Raw genomic sequence first — 26,646 nt, 5'->3', positions numbered from 1 at the left:
CACAGCACACACGGAGTGGGGCAAGCCCTCAACCCTGCTACCCGGCGGGAGTGCTGGAGTGGGGCAAGCCCTGGACCCTGCTCCCCGGCGGGAGCTCGAGGGCCAGATTAAAATGTCTGAAGGGCCAGATGCGGTCCCCGGGCCATAGTTTGCCCACCCGTGCCCTAGGCTGACATTACTAAACTGATTTTATTGTTGAATGGGCCTAAGGTTCCAGATATTAGTGCTTTTGCTCACTCTGCCACTTTGCCTTACTTTCATTTAATAAATATTGTATACTTTGTATTTAAGACCTGATCCAACTTCCACTGAAAGCAGTGGCAGCCAGATTGGATCCTTACACAGCTCTTTCTCATCTGAGGATCTCAAAGTGCTTTACCAATTAATTATGCCTTCCAACACTCCATCTCAAAAGGAACATTAGATATGTTTAAATACATAAAGGATACAAACTACCAACAACACCACTGAAATAACAGCTACATTCACGACAGATTTAATCACTGATGATAATCATGTAATCAAGATACAAAATTGAATTCTGTGTTTTTTTTATAACAAAATTATTACATTTGAAAGTTGAATTAAAATAATCTATCCTATACAATATTTGCAAAAACAAAAATATGCAAATACAGATCTAGTTTCAGATTTTACAATAAATATAGAAGGGATTCTACAGTGCTACACAAAACATACATTGTAAAGTATCAAAAATATCACCCCAATACAATAGTCATTCATTCATTAATAGTATTGGACCCAGCCCCGAAACATTTTGCTCACATGTGAAGGGCCTTTTCCTCTAATATCTTATGGATTTCGATATAACTGTAATGTTAGTAAGAACTATTTGTGTGAGTAAGGGTCAAATGATGTGTTTCAATATCTTTCATTAATCAAGGAGCAAATAGTATGTATGGTTTATCATACTACAATGCGTATGGTTTATAAAATAAAAAGTATAAACATGTAAGTGATCAATTAACACAAAGAATTGAGTATTTAGACCCTGATTCAGGAAAGCATGTAAGCACCTGCTTAACTTGACTTCAACACGATTTAAGCATATACTTAAGTTTTTCCTTAGTAGGAATGGTGTCCTGAATTTGGGCTTTAATTACTTTCAGTTAAATGATGTGAATAAATTAGAAAATAATTTTTAGATTAACAGTCAAGTTATGCCCTTGGTTATGCATATGAGACTCCCAAAGATTTCAATGGGTTTTCATTGTACCAACATTTTAGGGCAGATTTTGGATTTAAATATTTTCCCAACATCTCATTTAGGTGCCATACTGAAATGCATTTTTAATTCCTCTATCTTCTATAGAACTATCTTTAGTACATCAGCCTGTAATGAATACAAATTGCTAGGTGGGTATGGCCTTGAAATGAGGAATGGGGAAAATGTTGGGAAGGAGGAGTATATAAATAAAAGAGAACATATCCCTTTCCCAAATCCAAGGTCATATTCCTGCTCATCCTTTATAGATAATATATTTCCTGATTTTAAGCTTGGAAGTTTTGCAAAAGGAAAACACTTAAGGAAATATTTTGCCTATCAGATTCACTAGTCCTTTGGGTAATCAAGATTATATTTCATTGTGGAGAGTCTTTGTATTGGAACCATCCTTTTTCAGTAAAGGTTTAAAACCAAACAAATTTAAAACGTTGGGCCAGATTCTGCTCAGTTACAGTAGAATAACTCCACGAACTTTAATGAGGTTTCACTGTGTATGAGAAAAGTCAGAATCTAGCTCAGTGTCCACTTGCTGCTCTCTGCACCATAGAACACCGTGGGCATGGTGTTTAGCATTTTTCTGTAGGAAATTATTTCTCTGTAAGTACCTCTAATAATGAGATCTAGCATGTTAGGAATCCAAGTGACTTTACAAGCACTTCTTATTTGCTCCCCTTTGATTGATTTTACTAGTATATCCTCTATATTTTAACCATAATCTAAACTAATGAGATCAAACAATTTTAATGAAAACATGACATTTCTCAGCTATTGATTTATGCCTGTTTAAATCACACTAAATAACACAATCAGAAGAGCTATAGTCTTTAGCCAAAGCTTTTACATACTCAGGAAAGCTATATCAGACCTATCCTAAAAATTACTCAACCAGAATGCACTAAAAATGTCTTATAAGGAAGTAATAAGGCTATTCTTCCTCTATTGCAGTGCAAGTCTGTTTTCAAAATCAGTTGATAACAACCAAGATGGTGAGTAGGTTTCAATTCTGCCACTCAGTGTACGTGTGGCAGAATCAAAACCCTATTGTTTTCATGGAGAAAACATGCAGTAGAATTTGTTTTAAAAATGAATGTAATACTTATGAAAGTGACTACTGATATTAACCAGAATTTAGGATTGGGTTGGCAATTATTGTTTAAACTTCTTTACACAGCTTTGCCAAAGCACCTTGTCTTTTTTCCACTCCTAGAGTTCTTTTAAGTAGAGACTGCTACTCATGCAATTTTACCAAACTATGTAACCCAATTCATTTTTGTCTGCAACCTTTAATAGATTTTGAACCCTGTCCTCCAGAGATGAAAAGCTAATATACTATCCCACTGCAGCATCTAGACTCCTGAGACAATTTCATGTCTCACTGTTTAATTATAGTCCTAATCAGAGATGCGTGCAGGAAGTGTTTGGGTTGGAATCTGGATTAAGTATATGGGTCAAAATCCTGGCTTCTTTGTCAATGACAAAAGTCCCATTGATTTCAGTGGAACCAGGATTTCACCCATGGTATAGTTCAAGATTTGGGTTCAAGGCTAGGATTTACAATGATGCCAAAACCTTGAACACTGTCCTCTCGTGATTTAGGTGGTGGAAATATCACAGAATCAGCCTGAGGAAGAAATAAAAATGTAGCTATTTTTGCAGGATTCTGATCAAATCTAAACAGGAAAATAGGCTCCTAACTGGAATCAAAGATGAAGGGGTGAATTTGATCACCAAGACTTTGAAGGGATTTGGATTTGAAGTTTCACTTTTGGACTAACTCTAATTCTAGTTCTTACCTTTGCATATGCTATCCTTCAAATATGAAGCTGGATCATGGTCATGCTTACATGGGCATGCAGTGGGGGAAAGAATAAGGACTCACCTACATTGCATTACCTGGATAAGGGTCATCCAGAATCACGAGCTGTTCTCAAGTTGTTCACCTATGTTGCTTGGAGCAACTAGTGATGGGGAGTTGGTATACCATGGCTCTGCCCCACAACGTGCCAGCTAACTCTGCTGGTCAGCCACACACAAGGAGGGAAAGAATATGCTGCACAGCTCAAAGGGATCTAACAATTCACTTCCGCTACGGCAATTGGGAATTCTGGGAAGAAGCCTGTAACAGGCTGTGCCTAACAAGCAGAATTTAGCTCATAATTAAATCTGTTGGAGAACAAATTTCAAACATACTTTTGAATAAGAACATGAACTATGTAGGTTAGAAGTTTAACCCTAGAGTGCATCTCTTGGTGATTCTCTATGTGAACACAGATATCTTACATAATAGCCTGAATACTTTCCAAAAATTATAATAGTAAACCATTGGCACCATCATAACCAGTCAGAACACCAAACACTTGGCTAAATCTTGTTCTCAAAAATACTTGTGAAATTCCACTCTTTTTTGGCAGAGAAATGCACTTAACCCACTTACAGCTCTAGGCTTCACCTAGTTTTGAAAATGTGGCTTTGGCATGGACATGTGACAAGCTGCAGTTCTGGAAAGAAAATTACTGTGACCAGCAGAAGGTAAGTAGAGGCAGAAGGGTTTTGGAAGAAAACAAAGGGTGTGAATATTGGCCTTTAAAAAGATGCTTTAACAGCAGAGATGATCTGGAGAGAAGACAGAGAAGTCTGAAGAGGAACCTGAGAAAAAGAACCTTGAATACTTGGAAGAGAGAGAGAAACCTAATCCCGGGAAACAGCCAACCAACGTGATTAAAAGTCTGATTTATTTGTATTTGATTTTATGACAAGGTTTACAGTAATAGTATAGTTGACTTCACTGGAGCTTTAACAAGTTACATCAGGTGAAGATCTGCCCTTATATCTGTAATTAGAAAGGTTTTTATGTATGATGATGGATAATTTCTTATAAGACTACTGAATTTTATTTTGTAACTAAGCAAGAATACTCTTAAATCTTTACCACACATCCCTGATTAAATTTAATCTTTGGCTAAATTAGTATAAGAAAGACAATAATGTGTTTAAATAAGAGCAAACAGAGTACCATTGAGCCTCATAAAGCTGTCTCAGTGAATGTTAGCAACAATGTCATCTGTTAAATAGTACAAAAGTAGTAGAAATTACATTTGTTCAGACAGAACTACCCAGCAAACTGACCCATATTTATCAAGCCTGACCTATGATCATCACTGGACAAGATCTAGACATCTACAGTAAGTGTCTGCCTATGTTTAGTTACTGCTATCTTGTGACTCTTATTCTGACCAACAAATCTGTCTTAGTCTCCGCCTATCTCATAGCTAGACCCCCGCCTCCCCAAAGGCCAAAGTAGTAGGTTGTTAGCTTTGGCTGAAAGGGATAGTGTAAAGCTACAATAAGTGACTTTACAACAGCAAGGAATATTAACTTAGGCTCTTACACAATACCGACTGAAGTCAATGGAAAGGCTACCATTGACTTCAGTGAGTGTTGGAGTAGGCTCTTAAGCTTCTTTCTTTCGGGAAGAACAATTTTCCAATGGTTTGCTCAATAATTAATTTTCTTTTTGGTGTACTATGTGTCTGCGTCAGGTGAAGGCTTTTTGTGTGTGTATGTTCAACATTAGGCTCTTTTCCACCTATTAAAGATTTTCTTTCCAAAATAGTGACAGTCTTTATGCATTAAAAATGGTGGTAACTTGTCTTAAGAAGCACAACAAGCAAATCTGATTGTATAGCTCATGGAGTAGCACTTTCAAAGAACTTGGGATACCTGTGAAGATTATGGTGTGTGAAATGTTCTGCCTGCCACTTTTTTCTGCCGCTGTTCATTTCTGCAAGGAACCAGTGCAGAAGCTTAGAACACAGTTTATTTTTAGATAATTCTTGATAAAAAAAAGTGGACTTCAGAACATTACAAAAACAACTATCTTTAGAAACAAGTTTAATTATGATTCTTAATCAATTCAATGTAAATTACTTCACCTATAGTCATACGCTAAAGCTATTTTTCCTACTGAGGATTGTTCTCCAAATTACATATATGTATTTTAGAATAGATCCCTGCAACTTTTCCCTTCAAACACAAAATCACTGCAGACAGCCTTTGCAAGAATAGGTTCTGAAAATTCATTCTAATTATCCAGTCCCTCAACACTGTGGACTAATTCTGAAAGCTATGGAATTTACATAGCCCATAGCCACAATACTTAATTATTTCCTTAGATATGGAGTACACATTGCCATGCACTTTTGGAAAGCAGTTACTGCACATGCATGCACAAGCACTGTAACTGATTTCCCAAGATCTGTGCATTGTATACAGGAGGTCAGCCATCAGAATGCAGCATTTCTGAAATGCATTTTATGTCACACCAGATTAATTGTGCAGAAGAGTACGCCAGTAGATTGCAGTCAACTTGAAACAAATAAAGATAATTTGCTGATGACATTTTTTCACTGTTCTTCTGGAATCATTTGTTTACTGACAGCCAAAGCAATTCCTCCCTTCTGGGAAAAAATAAAAGAGAATTTCAGTAAAACTTGCAATCAAATTAAAAGATTTTTTTTTCAGAATAGGTATATTAAATATGATAATGTTTTAAAAAATTATAGAGGCAGTTCCTTTAAGGTCTGATGTAAGTTATGAAATCTAATTTTGTTTTCATAGCTCTGCGATAAAATTTTATCAATGTTATAAAAAGGGTCTTTACTAAGAATGACCGGAAATCTGAACTACCTGGTCATGCAATAAAAACACATTCCTCTACTGCAAAGTGTCAGACAAGCAAAGTTTAGCTGAAAATTGATCGATAAGTCTTCCTTTTACACTTGAGTGCACTCACTTTTTCTTCATAGGATAATAGGTTTTTTTAATGGCTCTTCCATTAACATCAGACTTTACTGTTAGCAAGAAAAAGGCAGACATAAAAAAAATAGAGACAGAAACAGTCAAGAAAAGCTTTAGTGATCTTTAATGATATGGTGCTACAACTTAGAGATGGTTTTGTTGTTGTTGTTTTGTTTTTAAACAAGTGACAACTTAAAAACTCTGGGCTTCTTCCAGCAGTGCAAAGTGGCAGTAAAAATCAGCTATCTGGGTTTTTTCCTTATGCTGGGGGAATCCCTGGATGCCATAGAGGCTATGCTCTGTGACATGAACTGTATTTCCTGTACTGGGTCCAGGGTAATAGCAGGAGGAGACTCCATGTTTCTAAAACTAAACTAGTTCTTTATTAAAAGAACTGTATACAGAGATGCTGTAATTGCAGGTAGAATTCTAACCATGTACCCATAGACTGATCTCCTGGCCTCCTCTACACTATTCTCTCCTGAAACCTGGGTTCCTCCCTTCAAGTTCAATGCAGGTTGTGTATAGTTGGACAGCTGGTTTTTTAATTTGTGGGGCGGAGAAAGCAAAAACAAAATGTTTTGCTGAGTTTCTCAAAAATTTGCTGAGCAAAAAGATGCTTAATTTTGAGAACTCAAATAATTTTGGCAAATTTGATTGTCTTTTCCCCCAAATTACACAATAGTCTCCCTTTTTTTTATTCAGAACACTACCATTGCCTATGGCAAAAGTCTGCAAAAGTGCACAGGTGAATAACTGCTTCTTCATCCTTCTGGCAAAATGATGAAGAGCCCGATAAATCTGCTGAGCTTGGTTTGCATGCTCAGCTCTGTCTGCGAGTTTGACGCTGTGTCACTTAACTGTTATATTGGGTGCTTACTGTTCTCTTTGAATATTATTGTAAGCAGGAATGAAGCTAGGATTTTTGAGGACAAGAACTTCATTGGTGTCCCCGGCTTACCTATATGTGACATCACCAGCCAAAACAGCAGCAGTCCGGTGTGCTTATAGACAGATGTCAAATGAATCAAAACTGTGAGACCATATAATTTAATCCCTGATTTATGAAAGAGGAAATGTGTGTACTAAGGGACTGATTTATTATTATAAAACATTCAGTCCTCTGTCTTGGGACATCACTGCAATTTGTTTGGTGTTGGGCTAGGCAAAAGTGGGTGCTAATCTGCATTAATAGCTCTGCCCTCAGTCACTCCAAAATGCATGCCAGAGAAGTGCCTCCCCTTTTTATTGATTTTAATTTCCTTCTATTCTAGGCTTACCTTTCCCCTAAATTGGTCACAGTTTTATGCAGAAGACTGAAAGGTAACATTGAAAGGTTGCCTTTCTCCTGCATATTCAGTTGAAATATTTAGTTTATTAAAATTCATAATCTCTTTCACATTAGTAAGATTTTTTAAAATCTTTGCTTCAACATTTTTCCATACAACAGCTTACCTGTGAATATAAGAATGCCTGGTACTTATCTCATGACTGGAAGGATTTTATATCTTTCAAGAATACAGCATTACTTGTGGCTAACATTCTTTTTTAAAAACAAAATAGCTTTATTTATTTAGTTCTTTTAGGAGAGCAATAAAAGATTGATTTATAAGCACATACTATTGTGCATATTGGGGAGTATAAGGGGTTCGAAGAGCCAGATCCCTCACCGTACTATAGGATATTTACATCACTAAAGTGATTATAAAGCTTCCCTAAAGGCACAAAAATCCTGGCTCCAATTCACTCCTTCCTGTTTCCTCCTTGTCTGGCATATAGTTTGCAATAGGCAGGAATGGGTATGTCTGGTGATCCCTGGCCAGCGTTATTGCCCATATGAACCTTTACAAGCCAGTGCAAGTTAAGCGTGCCAGTGCTGAACTGGCTCCTGGAAGTCCGGGGGATAAGGGAAATACAACCGGGGCTTTAGACTACCTTTGCCCACTCTCCTCAGGTGTACCAACGAGAAGCTCTTATGCAGCTTAGGAGCTGGACCAGAGAAGTCTCCTTAGTATCTTATTGCTTATATGTTAACTTGACTGAAGGCAGTAGAATAAGACTGCTTTAAAAGACACATGGAAAAATAAAATGAAAAAGGGAAAGGAAAAGAAACAGAACCATTTTGAGGGAAAGAGGCTTAAGTTGCCTAACATTTTGGGTGGACAAATACACATATTTCCATGAAACCCATTAATCTCCCTCCCCATATTATTACATATAATGCAAATTCAAGTTGAAGTTCTAATAATAATGAACCCCAGAAAGGAGACCCACAGAGAGCGAACCATCTAAATGGTTGTTATACAGTATTTACAAGCAATAATTTCTGTTCCACTAAGTTTATCAAACTGGACCTGAATAGAAACAAACACTTTCTTATAAAATAAGAATCCACACAAAATTTTACTAAAAGCTCAAAGTGAGGGTAGACTTTTTGGAGATTCTAAAAAGTCAGCTATTTTTTTTTAACTTTAAAAACAATCGTATGCCTCTTCACTACCTTGTTTTGGTCAAAGGGTTTAAGGTATATTTAATACATCCAAAAAAGACAAGGGTGGTAGGTGATGGGATACAGAGCACTTCATCAACAGGTGTCTGATTCAAAACTGGCTAAAGTCAAAGTAATTAATCTCACCAGATGGGGATGTGGTGACTTATATGAAATGAGTTGTTTGTCTCACTCCAGTTACTAAATGACAGTATCTATATACAAAAATACCATCAACACAATTATTACTAAATAGCACCTTTGTTAGCCTTAGCAGAGATTCCATGAATTGAACTGACATAGACTGAACTAATCCCTCCCCAACCCCAGCACACACCCTCTTTCTCCATATTATTTATTTAGGGCCTAATCCAAAACCCACTGAAATTACCAGAAAGACCCCCAAGACCTTGGATTGTAAACTCTTTGGGACGTGGACTGTTCTGTCACTGTGACTACATATGTACAATGCAGCTCCTATCTCATCTGAGCAATTATTGTAATACAATTCCTTCAACTCAGTAATAATGATAAGATATTTTAAGATTTAGGATGGAAACACATGGCACTTCTATTTCACCCTATAGAATTTGGGAGTTTGGACTGCATTGTATGGTATTGTATGCGGCATCGGTGACAGACTGAAATATGTTTGTTTCGGCTGTGCCAAACATGGGGTATACTTAACAGAGCTGGTCAAAATTTTTAAAATGTCAAATTTTTGATACCCCACTGAACATTTCAAAGATTTTCATCAAAAATTTTCATGTTTTTTGATCAGCTCCAATATCTAATATTCACACTGGTATTCATTGCTAAAGCAAATTTGGTACCATATCTTTTATTGTTGTTCTGTTCTATGTTCTGACTGCAGTTGCTGCTGCCATCATTTCCAATTGTCCAGTAGTCCCGTGCCCTGGTGAGTTGGAATTATAGCCAGCAGCAACACCTCCTGGTCATTACTATTGGGAATTGATGTCTCAGAAATGATTTACTCATCCCAGGAAGAGACAAGTAATCTAGTGGGACTATCAGCAATTTATATAAATAAATAACATACTTGAAAACTGTAAAGATGTGGGGAAAGGCGAATAATAAATCACAGAAAGAGAAGGGAGGTGGAAATGTGAAAAGAAAGAGTTGTTCAAATAAAAGGCATATTTAGACACTTCATTGCTAAAATCCACTGCAATTGTGGTGCTGTCCCTTTAAACCGACATTTCATAGTATAATGTTCCGCATTTTCTGTATGTACCTAGGACAGTTGGCAGCAGTCAAGAGGTTAAACCTTATTCATTATTTCTTAAGTAATTTAAGTCTACATTCATCTTTCAAAAGATCTTTATCAAGTCTTTGAAAGAAAAGATAAGTAAAAATTCTAACTGACATCTCCTTAGTGTTATACCCTTTTTCCTGTAGGTGTGGTCACTCTAGCTTTTTCATTCTTTGATCTTTGAAGAAGAAACTATATATGTCTTTTAAATCTTTTCCAGTCACCTAATATAGTATTTTGACCAATTTCAGAGCTTAATAATGATGAATAAGGGCAAGATTATTGCTGAAAGGAACAGTGCCAAGTTCTATTTCTTTCTTACAGCAAATAACTTGGAACCAATTTGCCCTTTCGCAAAAGGTTTTTTCTTGTATTTTTAATGAAATTTGAAATTAACATTAATTGTGTGCTTTGTTAACATGCTACTGGCTTTTCCAATGCTCACCAATTTTGCTTGAGGTGTTGCACCAATTATTCATACCATAGTTGTACACAAACAGACATCCTGGTCAACAGCCATCAATACTAGAGACATACAACTCATGACTGACACCCCAAAAGCACAGACCACCCCTGGCAGAAACTGAAGAAAAACTTGAGCATCTCTGAGATATATTCAAACTACGGCAAGAGAGTAGCTCCCAGGCAAACAGGCCTGGTTTGTAAAGTGGTCACCACTTTTGTTCAGTCAACGTGTGATGATGTTTTCCTTTTTCCTAACTGCATAATAGACATAGACATTACAGCAGCCATTTCACCTCTCATCATAATATTTTTACCAGCTCATGCCACTTGTTGGTAATACACTTAGACCTTGATTTGGCAAAGCACTTAAGCACATCTTAGCTGGGACTACTCACAGACTCAATATAAATATGCATAAGTGCTTTCCTGGGTCCGTGCCTTAATTAGTATGGGGCAAATCACCCCACTTCTCCAAGCCCAAATACCAGAACTTGGTGCCGGGGAGTTCAACAGGGGTGGGTTGAAACAATCCTCCTCCAAGCATTGATGTAGTGTAAGGAGACCTGTGGCATTGCTGCTACTTACGCTCTAAGACTGCAGTAGCCTTTGGAGCTGCTTTGCCTTATCTCCACCAGGTGCTGCAGAGGTTGATCTACATGGCAGTTGTTCTACAGTAACTCCTCACTTAACATTGTAGTTTGTTCCTAAAAAATGTGACTTTAAGCAAAACGATGTTAAGTGAATCCAATTTCCCCATAAGAATTAATGTAAATGGGGAGGTTAGGTTCCAGGGAATTTTTTTTCACCAGACAAAAGACTATATATATATATATACACACACACATACACACACACACACAATATAAGTTTTAAACAAACAATTTAATACTGGTACACAGTGATGATGATTGTGAAGCTTGGTTGAGGTGGAGGAGTCAGAGGGTGTCTGTCCTGAGCCCTGTTGTGTGTCCCCCCTGCTCTATAGAAGATGGGGTAAGTGGGGTGCAGGAGCAGGGGGGAGAGGGACACCCTGACATTAGCCCCCCTCTTCCTCCCTTTCCCCCCACACAGCAAGCAGGAGTCTTGGGGAGCAGCTCCAAGGCAGAGGGCAGGAGCAGCACATGGCAGTGCGGGGAGGGACAGCTGCAATTGCTAGCCTGTTGAGCAGCTGCTCCACAGGGAACTTAGGGGAGCAGGGAGCTGATAGGGGGAGATGATAGGGGGTAGGCTGACCAGATGACAAAGATTAAATATCGGGACGCGGGGGGAGGGGGGAGCGGAGGGAAAAAAAGCCGGTGGCGGAGCAACAAAAGAAAAGCCGCTGGAGCGCCCCCCAGCCGAGCTCAGGGACCTGGGCAGGGGGCGAACCAGGCAGCCGGGCCCGGCCCCTCCCGGCAGGAGTGTGTCCGCCCCACGCGTGTCTCCGCTGCCCACCCAGGCCCTGCCTGCTCCACGCTGCCCCCGGGCCCCCGCGCTGCCCCGCGGGCTGCAGGGCTGGAGCAGCCTCCGCGCTGCGCTCCTGGCCCTGGCCCCTGTGCAAACCCCAAGGGCTGCCCAGGCTGCTGCACCTGGAGGGGTGTCTCCTCCCCAGGCCCGGCTTGGAGACGCCCCTCCGTGTGCAGTGGCCCGGGCAGGAGCCCTCTGGCGCGGGGGGCTCAGAGCTGAGCCCCCCCCGTCTCCCTCCTGGGGGAGCAGCCCCCTTGACAGCCCACCCGGTGCCGGACCCGGACCTAGACCTACTCACCAGCTCCAGGAAGCGCCACCGCCCCCCTCCGTCCCTCCAGGCTTGCGCCGCCATACAGCTGCAAGCCTGGGAGGGAGAAAGAATGCCGTGTGCTTGGGGAAGAGGCGGGGCCAGGGCGGGGATTTGGGGAGGGATCCAATGGGGGAAGGAGGAGGCGGAGTCGGGGCGGGGGGGGCGAGAGCCCCTCCGGGAGGGCAAAATTGCTTGTTTGTCCTGTGTTCCTACCGAACATTGGTCGGGACGCGGCACAAACAAGCAAATATCGGGACAGTTCCGATAAAATCGGGACATCTGGTCACCCTAATAGGGGGGCTGCTGGTCCACCCTGGTTCCAAGCCCCCACCAGCTAGCTGCAACGGGCTGCTCTTCCTGCCAGCAGTGGACAAAGCAGGCGGCTGCCAAACGACGTATAAAGGGAGCATTGCACAACTTTAAATGAGCATGTTCCCTAATTGATCAACAACGTAACAACGAAACAACGTTAACCAGGACGACTTTAAGTGAGGAGTTACTGTACTAGCCTCATTCCTACTGTCCCTGTACCTCTCCATCAAACTTTGCTTTGTGGAAGATGCTAAAAACAGCAGCAGCATTGCAGACTATGCATGAGCTCAGGAAATTCTGTCTCCCCAGTGCTTAAACAGAACTAACTGGTTCTGCTGCCCCTGGGGCTTTCCACAGATGTTGGGAAAGCGGGAAGATTTTTCCCAGTGCATCCTACGTGACGCTCTTCCTGAATTCAGAAAATAGCAACTAGTAGCAAATACTCAGCCAAAAATATATAAAACATTTATCAGTGGCTTGGCTAATTACATTGAATGCTCTATCCAGAGGCTGGTGGGTAGCCTTTGTTGGCTTCAGCTTAAATGTCTAAATATCTTAGCTTACCTAGTTGTTGAGGTGGTAATGAACACTGGTAGTAAGAGCCAGAAGTGAACTGGGAGTTTTGGCCTAAATTAGAAAATTATAGTCACCATTAATATGTTGTGAAATTATTAAATGCTTTCATATTCTCAATCAAGGCATTGTTCATAACATGTAAAATAATTCTAAAATATTAATTAACTAATATTTAAAATAAAATATACCTTTACAGCTTAAAAAAGGAATGTTTTCAGAACAAAAGGGTATTCCTTCAGTGTACAGATATATGCTGATTTGTTATAGTCAGAAAAGAGCATTGAAGCACTTTTGGTATTCAAGGAACAGAATAATTCCCCTTACAAATAATCACATGGACTTTACAAATTGATGTAAGGGGGGGAAATAGGTTGAACACCAACCTTCACAATGACCCTTGAAATTATGGGCACATTTTGCTCCCATTTACAGTAGTGTAAATAAGGAGTAACTCCATTGATGTCAATGGAATTACAGAATTACAGCCATGTAAAATAAGAGTAAGAGAAGAATCAGGTCCTAGCGATTTTTTTTCTATTTTTTATATCTATGAATGAGAACATTTTAATGAATGAGACAGACATATACAGTACATGAAAAAGTTAGAGATAAATTTATAGATCCTTCGGCTTCAAATATTTAGGTTGGCCATAGAAGGGCAGGCGGTCACAAAAGAGGGTATTTCTCTTTTTCTTGAAAACATCTTGCAAGTAAACACTTCAGGGCTATCAAGTCCTCATGTTAATTATGGATAAGAAAACTGTTTAGACAAGAAAAGCATGAGATATGCAGGCAAATAGGGTTCTCTTGAGGATACAGTGTACAGTCTGGTCACTGGTCTGTCACTGCTGATTTACATTTGGTTCACCTTAATGTTTCTGTAGCAGCAGGAAATATATTTTTCAGAGAAAGCTGTCAGGTTCAGGGATGTTGATACCATCCTAGCTTAATAATAAAATGGTTCTTGTTCATACAAAAATATTGAAATCTGATTTGTGGCCTATGTGGAGCTGATTCAAATTGATAAAAAACAAAAACCGGACATTACCAGTTATTAAAAATGTGAAGTGGTAGAATACATCTGACATAGTCATGTAGTCAGGCAGCTATATGGGAGCCAATTACTATTAGATGGACCACCTAAGTTTCAACCAAATTGAATATTTCCATAATTAAAAAAGCAAACATTTGGAAGAACAAGTACTGAATTTACTTGACAAGCACTGACAACAGTGACTATGATCTACTATAACTAACCTTGGGTGAGTCTATTCATTTATTAATGTCTGTTATTCAAAGTTATTATCCTTTTGGTTAAATTTTGTATTCTGATTACATTATGCTGTCTGTTTACTAGTGACAAATAGTAAATTTTACCAATTGATCTTGGGGACATTGTAAAGCTGGGTACAAAACTTCCCTATTTTTGTTTCATGAATATTGACAATCAATTGATGATTCTTTTAAGCATCTGCAAATTTAACTCAAGATAACATTTTACCAGACTTTTACCAGAGCAAACCAGCTACAGTAACTCCTCACTTAACGTCCTCCCGCTTAACATTGTTTCAAAGTTACATCGCTGCTCAATTAGGGAACATGCTCGTTTAAAGTTGTGCAATGCTCCCTTATAACGTTGTTTGGCTGCCTGCTCTGTCCACTGCTTGTAAGATTCTGTGGAAGAGCAGCGACTTTACAAGGGAGCATTGCACAAGTTCCTCTTCTCCAACTGTTTGGCGGTGCTTAGGACTTTCTGGGAGGGAGGGGGATGAGCGGGGAAGCGCCGCATCTCCGATCCTCCCCCTCCCTCCCAGAAAGTCCTAAGCACCACCAAACAGCTGTTTGGCGGCACTTAGGATTTGGGGGGAGGGGGAGGAGTGGGGATGTGGTGTGCTCCGGAGAGGAGGTGGAGTGGGGGTGGAAAGAGGTGGGCCTGGAGTGGAGCGGGGACAGGAAGAGGCGGGCCTGGAGCATTCCTGGCAAAGTCGGTGCCTGTTCTTCTCCGGGGAAGCTGCCACTGCTGCTGTGAAGGTGCTTCCTAGCGTCCTTGCCTGCAGTGGGCTGTGCCTGTGTGGGGTAAGCCAGGGGCACTTCCCAACCAGTACTGTACAGTATATAATGCCTTTTGTCTGCCCCAAAAAAATTTCCTTGGAACCTAACACCCACATTTACATTAAATCTTATGGGAAAATTGGATTAGTTTAACATCGTTTCACTTAAAGTTGCATTTTTCAGGAACATAACTACAACATTAAGTGAGGAGTTACTGTATCTCCCCAGGGCTGGCCTTACCATGAGGCGAACTGAGGCGGCCGCCTCAGGTGCCAGACTGAGGGGAGGGGGCCGCCACTAGGACCCAGAGTGTAGAAAATTGTGTCTGCTGCTGGTGCATATGTATTCTCTCTGCTCTAGATGCACAGAGATGGTGGAGTGCTGTGCTGGAGGAAGGAGGGCACAAGAGACATAACAGGCAGGCAGGAGAAAAGGTGAGAGGGGATAACAGAAAGCAGCAGGAGCTGCAGGGAGAGAGCAGGAGTCTCTTATGTACCTCTCTAGCACCCCCAGGAGCCTGGACTGATTAACGCCAGCTTCTCAGGGAGCTTCCTGTTTCCTGCTGCTTCCCTGAACCCACTTGAGGAGAACAGGCAGTCAACTGAAGTAGTAGGAGCCAGTTAGGCCCTTAAGACGCTGATATCTTCCCTCACTCAGGCCCTGCTACCAGCCTACTTATTTGTCCCCTTCAATTGAGTGTTGAGAGCCACTATAGCTGGCACAGAACAGCAGTCATGAGTGAAAGAAGAAAGAAAGCATTCAGAAAAAGAAAGCAAAGGAAGCTTTTCTATCTAAGCAGGAAGGAGCTCTCCTGAGATACATAGACACAAATGTTCACGGTGAGCCTTCTGGCCCCAGTGAGGATGTGAGTGGTGAGGAGATGCCTGATCTTCCAGTTAGTCAGAGCGCAGGTGACCTGGCAGCTACTGCAGCATCCATATCTCCATCTCAAATGGATGTAACCATGCACATTCCTGAAGAAAAGTGTAGATCAGAGAAGAGTGTGGTGGAGGCACAAGAAACAGCTGCTGCTGAGTTTAGTTCCTTAAGTCTAGATGATCCAGGACTGTGGACCCACTTGAGCAGTAGCCTGAGGGACTTCCTTGTACTGCATGGGCCACAGCAAGTGAAAAACTTCATGTTCCCCAAAGACAATGAAAATAGAAGTTTCCATCCAACATATTACTGGCATGAAATCCCCAATGGTGACAAAGTGGAGAGGTCATAGCTTATGTACTCAAAAACCCAGAATGCTGCATCCTGTTTTTGTTGCAAACTCTTCCAGTCTAATGTTCCAGCCACATTGAGTTCTACAGGAACAAAGGTCTGGAAAAATCTGGCTAGAAATCTGGCATGCCATGAGAAGGCAGCAAATCACCAGAGAGCATTCCATAGGTGGAAAGAGCTTGAGATGAGACTAAGGTTAAAGGCCACCATAGATGATCAGCATCAAGAGAAGATTGCATCAGAGTCTCTTTACTGGCAAAATGTTCTGATAAGGCTCATTGCCATGGTGAGAATGCTTGCTACCCAAAACCTAGCATTGCGTGGCACTTCAGATCAGCTGTATGTGCCAAACAATGGAAACTTCCTTAAAATTGTGGAGCTGATGGCTGAGTTTGATGCTGTACTCCAGGAGCATCTAAGAAGAGTCACCACTCAAGAAATGTACACACACCACTACCTTGGAAAAACAACTCAAAATGAGATCATACAGTTACTGGCAACAAAAGTCAAACAGAAGATTGTGGCAGATCTGAAGTCAGCAAGATATTACTCTGTTATTCTGCACTGCATACCTGACATCAGCCATACAGAACAAATGACTTTAATGGTGCGTTTTGTAACAACAAGAGAACCTAGTGAAAATGTCCCTGCAATGGTGACTGTCAGAGAGCATTTTCTAGAATTTATTGACATTGATAATACTACAGGAGTTGGTATGACAAATGTGCTTCTTGAAAAGCAGGAAGATACGGGAATTGTGATAGCTGACAAGAGAGGTCAGGGCTATGATAATGGTGCCAACATGAGAGGAAAGAACAGAGGAGTGCAGACATGGATCCGAGAGTTAAACCCTCGAGCTTTTTTTGTCCCATGCAGTTCTCGTTCATTGAACTTGGAGGTCAGTGATGCAGCATCAGCTTCTAGTGAGGCTGCTGAATTTTTTAATGTAATTCAAAGCCTCTATGTATTTTTCTCTGCATCAACTCATCGATGGCAAATTTTGAAGCAACATCTGGGAACATCCTCTCGGACACTGAAATCACTGAGTGCCACACAATGGGAAAGTCGAGTGGAGGCGATAAAGCCTATCAAACACCAAATTGGGAAGATAGATGATGCCATAGTTGCCATTATGGAGGATAATGCTATGACAGGAACTGTTCATGGGAGAACAGTGGCAGAGGGAAATGGAATCACCAGAAACATACATGACTTCAAATTTCTGTGTGGCTTAGTGTTGTGGCATGACATACTGTTTGAAATAAATGTTGTAAGCTAGAGACTCCAAGGTGTTGACCTTGATATATCTGGAGCAATGGAACAACTGGACAAAGCAAAGTCATACCTACAGTCTTACCAGTCAGATGAGGGATTTCAAAACATTCTGAAGAGTGCACAGAAGTTGGCAGAGGAACTTCACACTGAAGCTATTTTCCCACCCATTCAAGAATACAAGAGTCACCGAAGAAGAAGACATTTTGATTATGAGGCACAGAATAACCATAAGAGACCCCAAACAACAATTCAAAATTGAATTCTTTAACCAGGTGCTAAATTGTGCAATACAGTCAGTTAAAGAACATTTCATGCAGCTCAAGGAACACAGCAGTATATTTGGGATGTTGTATGATATTTCAAAACTCTTCACTATACCTTGAAGACCTACACCAGCAATGCAGGGCACTAGAGACAGTGTTGACACATGATGACATGCGCGATATTGATGCGAGTGATTTAGGTGATGAACTGAAAGCGCTTTCAAGATACATTTCAGCAGGATCAACTCCAAAGGCTGTTCTTGGAATATATGTGCACAAATAAGATGACCACCCTCTTTCCAAATGCTTTTGTTGCTCTGCGCATACTTCTAACACTTCCTGTATCAGTTGCCAGTGGAGAACGCAGCTTCAGCAAGCTGAAGTTAATAAAAAGACATCTATGCTCCACAATAACACAGGAGAGGCTGGTCAGCCTTGCAACCATCTCAGTAGAGCATGAGCTGGCCCAGACTGTGGACCTTCAGCAGGAAGCAGTTCAAATCTTTGTAACCAAGAAGGCACGGAGAGCACCACTTTGATTATTCAAACAGATAAAAATGCCAGTGTTTACTATGCAGACAAGAAAAGTTACATTTGCTGTTCAGGCATTTGAAAGTTAAGTGTTACTTAAAATTTTTGAACAAGGCATTTTAAGTTCTTAGTTCTCCTTCATTGGGGTAGGTAGCAGAGCAGTACGATGAGAGGAGTAGAACAGGAAGAAGGTAAAATTGAGACCTTTCAAAGTTTTGGCCCAAGCAAGGTGGCATGGGGGCCAGGAGTGGCTCTAGTTTTTTTGCCGCCCCAAGCACAGCAGGCAGGCTGCCTTCGGTGGCACGCCTGCGGGAGGTCCGCCGGTCCCGCGGCTTCAGCGTACCCACCGCCGAATTGCCGCTGAATCCGCGGGACCGGCGGACCTCCTGCAGGCATGCCGCCGAAGGCTGCCTGACTGCCGCCCTCACGGTGACCGGCAGGCCGCCTCCCGCGGCTTGCCGCCCCAGGCACGCGCTTGGAACGCTGGTGCCTGGAGCCGCCGCTGATGGGGGCGTCATATGAGCTCCCCGGCCAAAATGTTGTGGGCCGTCCCTGTATCTCCCCCTATCCCCGCCCAGTACACTGAGTTATATTTCCTGCAGAAACTGACTTTTCCTCTCAGAAACCAGAAAAAACATCTGAAGTGAACCAACACATTGGTGTTTTCACACAGACTGGATTTTCTTTCTGATTATGGCTAGCGGAAGAGGAGAGTTGTTTGCCACAGCCCAGCTGATATTCACAATTGGGAGATAGTATCCTGTCACACTGTAGCAATTACAATAGATCGCTGGGGGCTGGGGGGAGGGGAGAGGGGACAGAACAATTGACAGCCTTCTTTAGCACTTAGGGTGGTAGATTGAGATATGAACCCAGCCAGACTATTACATATACATGGTTTGGTTTACCCATCCTTCTGCATACTGAACTCCCACTAAAGTGAATGGGAGTTTTAAGAGCAGATTGTTCGCTGGACCAGGCCCTAATTAGCTGGGCTGCAATTTACCTCCAGATGAGACCAGAAAATAAGAGAGGAGAGGAATGAAGAACTATTGCTAATGATGTTTTGACTAGCTGCAGAACACTAATCCTAATTTATTAGGATTCTGTATTTGCACACTTCAGTGTAAAAAAAATCATTTAAAAAAAATAGAATTAGTCCAGTAAAATGCAAATTCCTATGCAGTTGCAGTTTCATATCTGGTTTTGAGAATTCAGCTGCCATATCCCTCTAAATATTTATTTTAAATTGTTTCTTTGGTTCTTTCTTCTTTGATTGACAGCCTGTATCCAATTATAATTAAAATATTAAAGGCTGTTCTGGAAAAGCAGTTAGTAGCTAACAATAGTCCTTATGATCTCTCCCAGCACAAATAACATCAGGGGAATCCTTAATCATGCTCAGCACAGTCAGTCTCCTGAACTCACCACTAAAGGCCATACATGGGTACTTAGAACGGGGTGATAGGAAGAATTAATGTGGCGTTCAGTTGAAATGGGCTCTTTCATTTTCATAGAGCTGAATCAGGGTTATTGAGCTCAGTCACACAGAGACTACTTGGCAAAGATCTAGTGAAATGGGGTTTTGGTTGATTTCAGGCCCTTGAAGAAATGGTCAGGACTATGTTTGTAAAGGTAACATCTCACCTACAATCTCCCCAATAATTTTTATGGGAACTGTTAGTTTTCAAGAAGTGGAAAAGTGGAAAAATATTTATTTAATAAGATGAGGGATTTCTCAGTATTACCTACACTAGCATGTCAATTTTATGATGAAAAGTGGTTGCAATGTAGTAAATTTCACTGTTATTATTTACACTTTCATCAATGAATTCCTCAGGCATTTGAATGTTCAAAGACAAGGTAAATATCCCTATTTAAAATAAAAGTAAGGTGATATAGTAAGTGATAAGGTTACATCTTATGTACCATAATGGTAAAGTTATATTTACTTTAAAGAATGTATTTGTAACTGTACAGCATTTACAGCCTTAGTAGAAAAATACAACCTGTCCTTTAAGTTTCTCTGAAGGAGCGACAACAATATTAGTGGCATCTGGACCTTGCTGCTTTCGGATTCTGGCATAAATAGCTCTAACTTCCACTTGCTGCTTGATGGCTGTGAGAAACATTTTAGAAAACAAAGTATTAAAACTGTACTTTCAAAAATGTATTATCAAGATGTAAAAACAGCTATGATTGATACTTATGATACTTGGAAGCTTCTATCCAGCCCAGTCACATACAGCACTACATATGTTAAAGGCATAATTACATGAGAGAATAAAGATACCAATAATACATTTAATGTGAATTACCTGGATTCTCAGCCATAAATCCCACTACAGAGCTTTAGAGGAAATGATTCAACATTTCATGATAGGTACGCAGTTCATATTGGTCATTACAGTTCTAGCCAACTTTGTATATCACATAAGCTGCATGCAGAGAGCAGAAGGCTGGTGGGTGGGGTAGAGAGAATCATTAAAGTAGAGACAGAAGAGCTGGAAACTGCAGCAGCTTGACCTTGTGGCGTTTCTAAGTAGTCATCCATTCAAGCATAAATGTGTTTGGGAGTCTAGAAGAGAAAAGGGAGTGTGGCCTTCTAATCCCAAGGATACCCAAGATCTTTGAGGAAGAGAAGCCCTAGTTCCAGAGACAGAAACATCTTAATGCAGGCCTGACCCTCCCTGCAGCTCTGCTGGGCCTCTTCCTTCCTATAAGAGCAATAGTGCTATTGGTCAAGTCTCATCACAGTTACAAAGTAACAGCCTAAGAAAGGACACTGAGGATGTTAATGTTGAAGACAACAAGAAATGCTGATCGAATATCCGAAACCTCAGCAGGGAATGCAATTTGGCTGGTCACCTGCTTTACTCCCATCATCCTTGTCTCCAAAATCTTGTGGAGTCCTCACCCCACAGAGCTTTCATAGAGTCTCAGAGAGCTCAGGACAATACTGTGTTTCCCTTCAACACCTGCCAAGAGAAATCTGGTGGATCTTTGTTTCATCAGCTTGCAGAAATGGAGGGGATAATTTAGTTTTTGGATTTCAAAAAATACTGGGATAGTAGTCAGATTTAGAGTGGCACAAGGGAGATTTAAATATTTCAAGACAGAAGTGGAAGAATCAGGGAATATGATGTACTGGAACTCACCTGAGTGATACACTATATACTGCAAAATGCAGTTCCTTTAGTGACAACAGTAATGTACCTGGAACATACTACATTTCACTGAAACATCAGCAGCACAACAATGGCCACTGAGGATAAACATTGACAGAGTTAATTCAGACAGGGTGAAGGTTCTGAAATTGAGTTAGAGCACATTATGGACTACAAGCTGGAAAAAAAATCCCCTCAGTGAACATAGGGATCATTGGAATAGCCAACATACCTTCTCAGATTTTGATTAGTGGTGCTGGATGTAGGTTTTCTTTGAAATTATTCTTTAATTTCACATATCAAGTAAGACTCTGATCTTTTCTTATGGCTAAAATATTTTGAAATCAAATATTATGATTTAAGGCACCAAATAAAAACTAGTTTTGAATCTATTCGTGTGACTCTTGCTTATTAATACCATGTTCTAAATCATTCTGTACACAGCTCAAGGGGACACCAAACAATCTATTATGGTGTATTATGTTTATAACCATCATGCTGCCTGCTTCCTTTCCCACTCGGTTCTAGCCAACATGTCACAATAGAGCAGTATGTGAAAAGGCAATACATTCATGGCATTTAGAAGTGCTACATCTCTCAATTATGAGAAGTAGTAGTAAATAATTGCAACTGCACAACAGAAATACAGACTACATCTAGAATGTTTTGTTGCCAGTGCATGACCTCTTTTGGTCACCTCACTAAATCAAAATTATTTAGTAGTTTATGCCAAGAAGTGTGTGTATCTAATCTAATCATCTAAAAGTAAAACCTTATGGTAGAACCTGGACTAAACATAGCTTAAAACAAGGGTTTAATTTAATTAGGTGAGGACACTTCTAGCCCACATCAACATGAAGCGACATACATAAGGCAGAATTTACTAGCTACATCAGCTTTCCCAGGCTAATATGTTCAATAATGAACAAAAGAAGGTAAATACTGTTTGTATGTATTGTTATACAGCCATCCAATTCACTGTTTCTTTTTAAGCAATGCCAATACAGTGGTCCTTTGAAATGTGGCTTTCTGATAATGCAGAATATAAATATTGATCACCACTTTCATTTCAGCTGGACAGAACATACTTCAGTTTATTGGAGGATAAGATATTCATGAAAGCTACTGTTATTTATCTCACTACTAAATCTCTCTGTTGTTTTTTCTCAATTTCAAAGGGCTAGATTGTGCAGCTTTGAATGGGTACACCTACCCTGTAGCTGCCCCTTCTGGCCAAGTATGGGTTTACTGAGGCCTTCCTCAGTTTCTCCTTAACTGAGGCACCCTTAGAAGAGTTCATACAGGCCAGATATTCAAACAGTCTCCTTCTGGGATCTCATTTATTATACCCAGCATGAAGTCTTTCGAAAGTAAACTCAAACCTTCAAAGTCTTCATCCCAGTTTCAGCTAGGCCCAGTCCCTCCTCCCTAAGGGTCTGTCCTCTCTAACAATTAATTTATTTTTTCCCAGTCCCAACCTAAGCACCAGCCTTCCTCTCCGAGGGCCTGTATTTCTACTCTCTCAGTACATATTGCCTGGAACTTGACCTTCTCAGCTGATGTTCCTCCCCCCTGCCCTCAATAGCCTTCTTACTCCCTGCAGTGTCTAGAGCAGGGGTCTCAAACACGCGGCCCAGGGGCTGCACGCGGCCTGCAGGGTTGTTTTCTGTGGCCCGCAAGCTCCTCGCGGCCCCCCCCAGCGTTTACCTAGAGCGGCTCCAGCCCGACGCGCACCAGGGTACGGGCAGGCTCCCTGCCTGCCTGTCCCCGCACCGCTCCGGGAAGCGGCCAGAACGTGGGGAAGGGGGGGCACAGGGCTCTGTGTGTTGCTCTTGCTTCAGGCAGCGCCCCCAGCAGCTCCCATTGGCCGCAGTTCCCCGTTCCCAGCCAATGGGAGCTGCTGGGGGTGGTGCCTGAAGCAACAGCAACACACAGACCCCTGTGCCCCTCCTCCCCCAGGTTCCGGCCACTTCCTGGAGTGGTGCAGGGACAGGCAGGCAGGTGGCCTGCCCTGCCCCCGGTGCGTGTCGGGCCGGAGCCCCCCCCCCGAGTCCCTCCTGCAGCCCAATCCCCTGCTGTACCCCACACCCCTCCTGCAGCCCAACCCCCTGCTGTACCCCACACCCCTCCTGCACCCCACACCCCAACTCCCTGCCCTGAGCCCCCACCACACCCCTCCTGCCCTCCCTGGGGGGCAGGAAGGGGGCAGAGTTGGGGTGGGGATTTCAGGGAAGGGGTTGGAATGGGGACAGGGCCTCATGGAAGGGGTGGAGGGGGGGCGGGGCCAAGGGTGGCGGGGGGAGGTGTCAGTAATGTGGCCCTCGGCCAATGTACTAGTCCTCATGTGGCCCTCGTGGTCATTTGAGTTTGAGACCCCTGGTCTAGAGGCACCTTCCAATCTGCAGCTATCATCCAGGTGAGGGTGATACAATACTTTAAATTACTGGAATTTAGAAACCTACTGCTGGATTGATAAGAGAGGTAACACAGATAGTTTGCAACTTGGGGATTTTATCACACCAGTAATATCAGGAACAAGAATGAAGGAAAAATAGGAAAATTAAGTAAAAGCTTGAAGAGCAGTTCAATGGCTAAAACAAAGTATTAATGTAAAATAAGTCTGTTAAAAGAAAATCATTATAAAATACTTGGTTGGTTTTAATGTTATTTTAAACTACTGTAGTTTGTAAAGTGTCATATTAAAAACATTGGGTAAAATCCTGGCCCCATTTATGTCAATGGGAATTTTGCCATTGTCTTCAGTAGGGACAGGATCTGATCCATTATGTACAGTTAAGTTACAGTTTAATTTAACCTATCTTTCTAATAACAAACAATGGGACACATAGCAAGTTTTGACATCTTCTTTGATGAAGGTCAAATCTGAATCTGTGATTAATTACCTTTTCTGCTCAGAAAAGGATTTCCAGCAGAAACACACAGAAGCATGTCTCTCTCTATTTCATCCCATGACTGGAGTGGCTCACCATCCGGTGTATACAGAGCCTTGGCAGGCTGTTGCATATTTAGCCTGGTGGTGCAGTTATCCAGCAGCTGAAATGGAGAAAATTGTGTTGATACTGAGCACTGCATACAGATGCACAGACTTATGCTGTAAAATAAACACAGAAATACAGTTCGCCAGACATGGTGGAAGAACACCAAACAGATGATGAAAGAGATATTACAGAACCCCGTGCTGTAGAATCTTCTCTGGATCCCAGACCTGAAATCCTTATTCAGGCAAACCTTTCATTAATGTTCATGAGAATTTTGCCTGAGAAAGGAGGTCAGGATTTGGTTCATACAGAGAAAGGCAGCAGAGACAGAAACAACATTGTAAAGAGAATATGAACAGAAAGCAGTAGGGACATTCTATTAGAACTATCGCTTTATACTGGGACATTTTAAAAATAAGCACCAAAAAAATAAAGACCAAAATTAATGAACCTTCAAATTACATATATTTGTCTGCATGTGAATGGTTAATATAATTCTATTGGCTCCCCCTATTTAGCTCTTTCTGGATTTATGGAATGCTTTAGCTCAGTGTTTGGGCAATTTCAAGAATTTTATCTGTGGTTTGGTCTTAAGATCAATGTATAGTTTCAGAACGAGACAAAGAAAAAGGCCTTAAAATATGTGTGTCTTAATCTACATACACACATTTAAATACATACACAAGTTTATATAAATGACTATATGTATATAAATGAATACTTGTTTTACTATATTATTCTAACTCTTCTAGATAGGTATTACACACTTCAACCATTAAGTAAATAAGTCAAGATAATAAACTGATTGTTCCAAACAAACAGAAGTTGAAAATATACAAAAATCTAATAATTCATGGCTGCTCTGCTCTCAAATCTGAAAGAGAATTCATCAGAGCCTACTGCAAGAGCTGCTCTGGCTCCCAGAGACGCTCCACTGGGGCAGAGGGTGAAAGCCACTGCAATACTGAGGGAGAAGCTATGAGAGCAGCCTTGGCATGGGAAGGAGATTGTCCCCCTGAGTCACTTTGATGCCAGAGCAGGAGGCAAAAACTACTTTAATGCCAGGCTTGGAGCTACTACTTTATGCAACAGTACACAATGCGTGGGGGAGAAGTGGATGGACAGCAGCTGTAATAATTCAAAGGACCAGGTGGCTGCAGTTGGAGGTCTTGGGGAGGACAGCAGTTATTGGAGAGGAGAAGGAAGCAGTAACAGAAGCTGGGAAACTGTGGGCAGGATAGGCATGTGTGATTCTGATAACCTGGGTCTCACATACATGTATTATATACAATAATAACTCAGCAAATATTGGAGGAGATACAATTTCACCTTGATGTTCTGATGACTACACAACCCACTTCACCTTTGCTCCTGTGCTTTTGTCATGTTTCTGAAGCCCTCATACTATAAAGAGAAAGGCTAGGAATCTCCTTGGAGGGTCCTTGAAATAAGCAATTAAAACAGAGTGGGACAGATGGTGGTGCAAACACCAGTGGTTGTCAAAAAATGAAAAGAAAAGGTTACTTTGTAAACAATTCACTTGAGTTACCCCCTCTGGCACACAGGGGTGGGGCCAAAGGCATTCCATTGCACCACTTGACCTGATTACCCTATTGCAATCCCACAGAAGGTCTGCTGAGAGACCAGCAGAGAGGCAGCTTTATCTTTCAGTTGGGGCTCGGTGAGAGCTCTGCCAGCACTGACTGCATGAGGTGATGCAAATAATCAGTGCATTTCCCAGCCAGCATGATCACACTTCCTTTCTGGCCTTTTGGGGGCTGTACTGGCTAGATGCGACCTCCCAAGCAGAGCGAGAGTTGCAGATGCTTTGTGTTGGCATGCACTTTCCCCTTATCATGGCCCTATCTTCTTGGATCATATGGCTGAATTTGGCTCGTGATCTAAAATAATGTAATCATTTAAATTTAGGATAATCCTATTCACAGGTTTACTTTAACAAATGATATTTCCTACAATAATGAAAACAAATAGAAATACATTTGTACATTTGTTTATGAGAAAATATTCTAGATCTAAAAATCAGCATATACTGACGAGCTTTACAATTCTGCCATTGTAAGCATGAACAGAAAGCGGAGGACTTTTTACCTTGGTAATTTGATGATGTACCATATAAATTGCTACTGCCTTGGGTCACAGTACATCACACATTCTTTTGCCTGAATTGTTTCCATTATATTATTAAGGGTATCTGCAGA

The 26,646-nt window shown here is 41.3% G+C and overlaps 1 protein-coding gene across 1 annotated transcript in view; it reads right to left on the bottom strand.

Annotated features, from left to right (window-relative positions):
- Window positions 1-20,252: 20,252 nt before the first annotated feature.
- DCDC1 (doublecortin domain containing 1) overlaps window positions 20,253-26,646 on the bottom strand; it is a 392,627-nt gene continuing 386,233 nt past the window's right edge. Inside the window, exons 36-37 of the mRNA XM_029911543.1 lie at window positions 24,332-24,482; window positions 20,253-20,380 (exon numbers count right to left, since the gene is read on the bottom strand). Of these exons, the coding sequence (XP_029767403.1) occupies window positions 20,253-20,380; window positions 24,332-24,482 (279 nt within the window). The remainder of the gene's footprint in view (window positions 20,381-24,331; window positions 24,483-26,646) is intronic.

The sequence above is a fragment of the Terrapene carolina genome, unplaced genomic scaffold, assembly GCF_002925995.2.
Source record: "Terrapene carolina triunguis isolate 2854851 unplaced genomic scaffold, T_m_triunguis-2.0 Scaffold96, whole genome shotgun sequence".
Lineage (NCBI taxonomy): Eukaryota > Metazoa > Chordata > Testudines > Emydidae > Terrapene > Terrapene triunguis.
The sequence above is the reverse complement of the archived record's forward strand: the minus strand, read 5'-3'. Positions and strand labels throughout refer to the sequence as shown.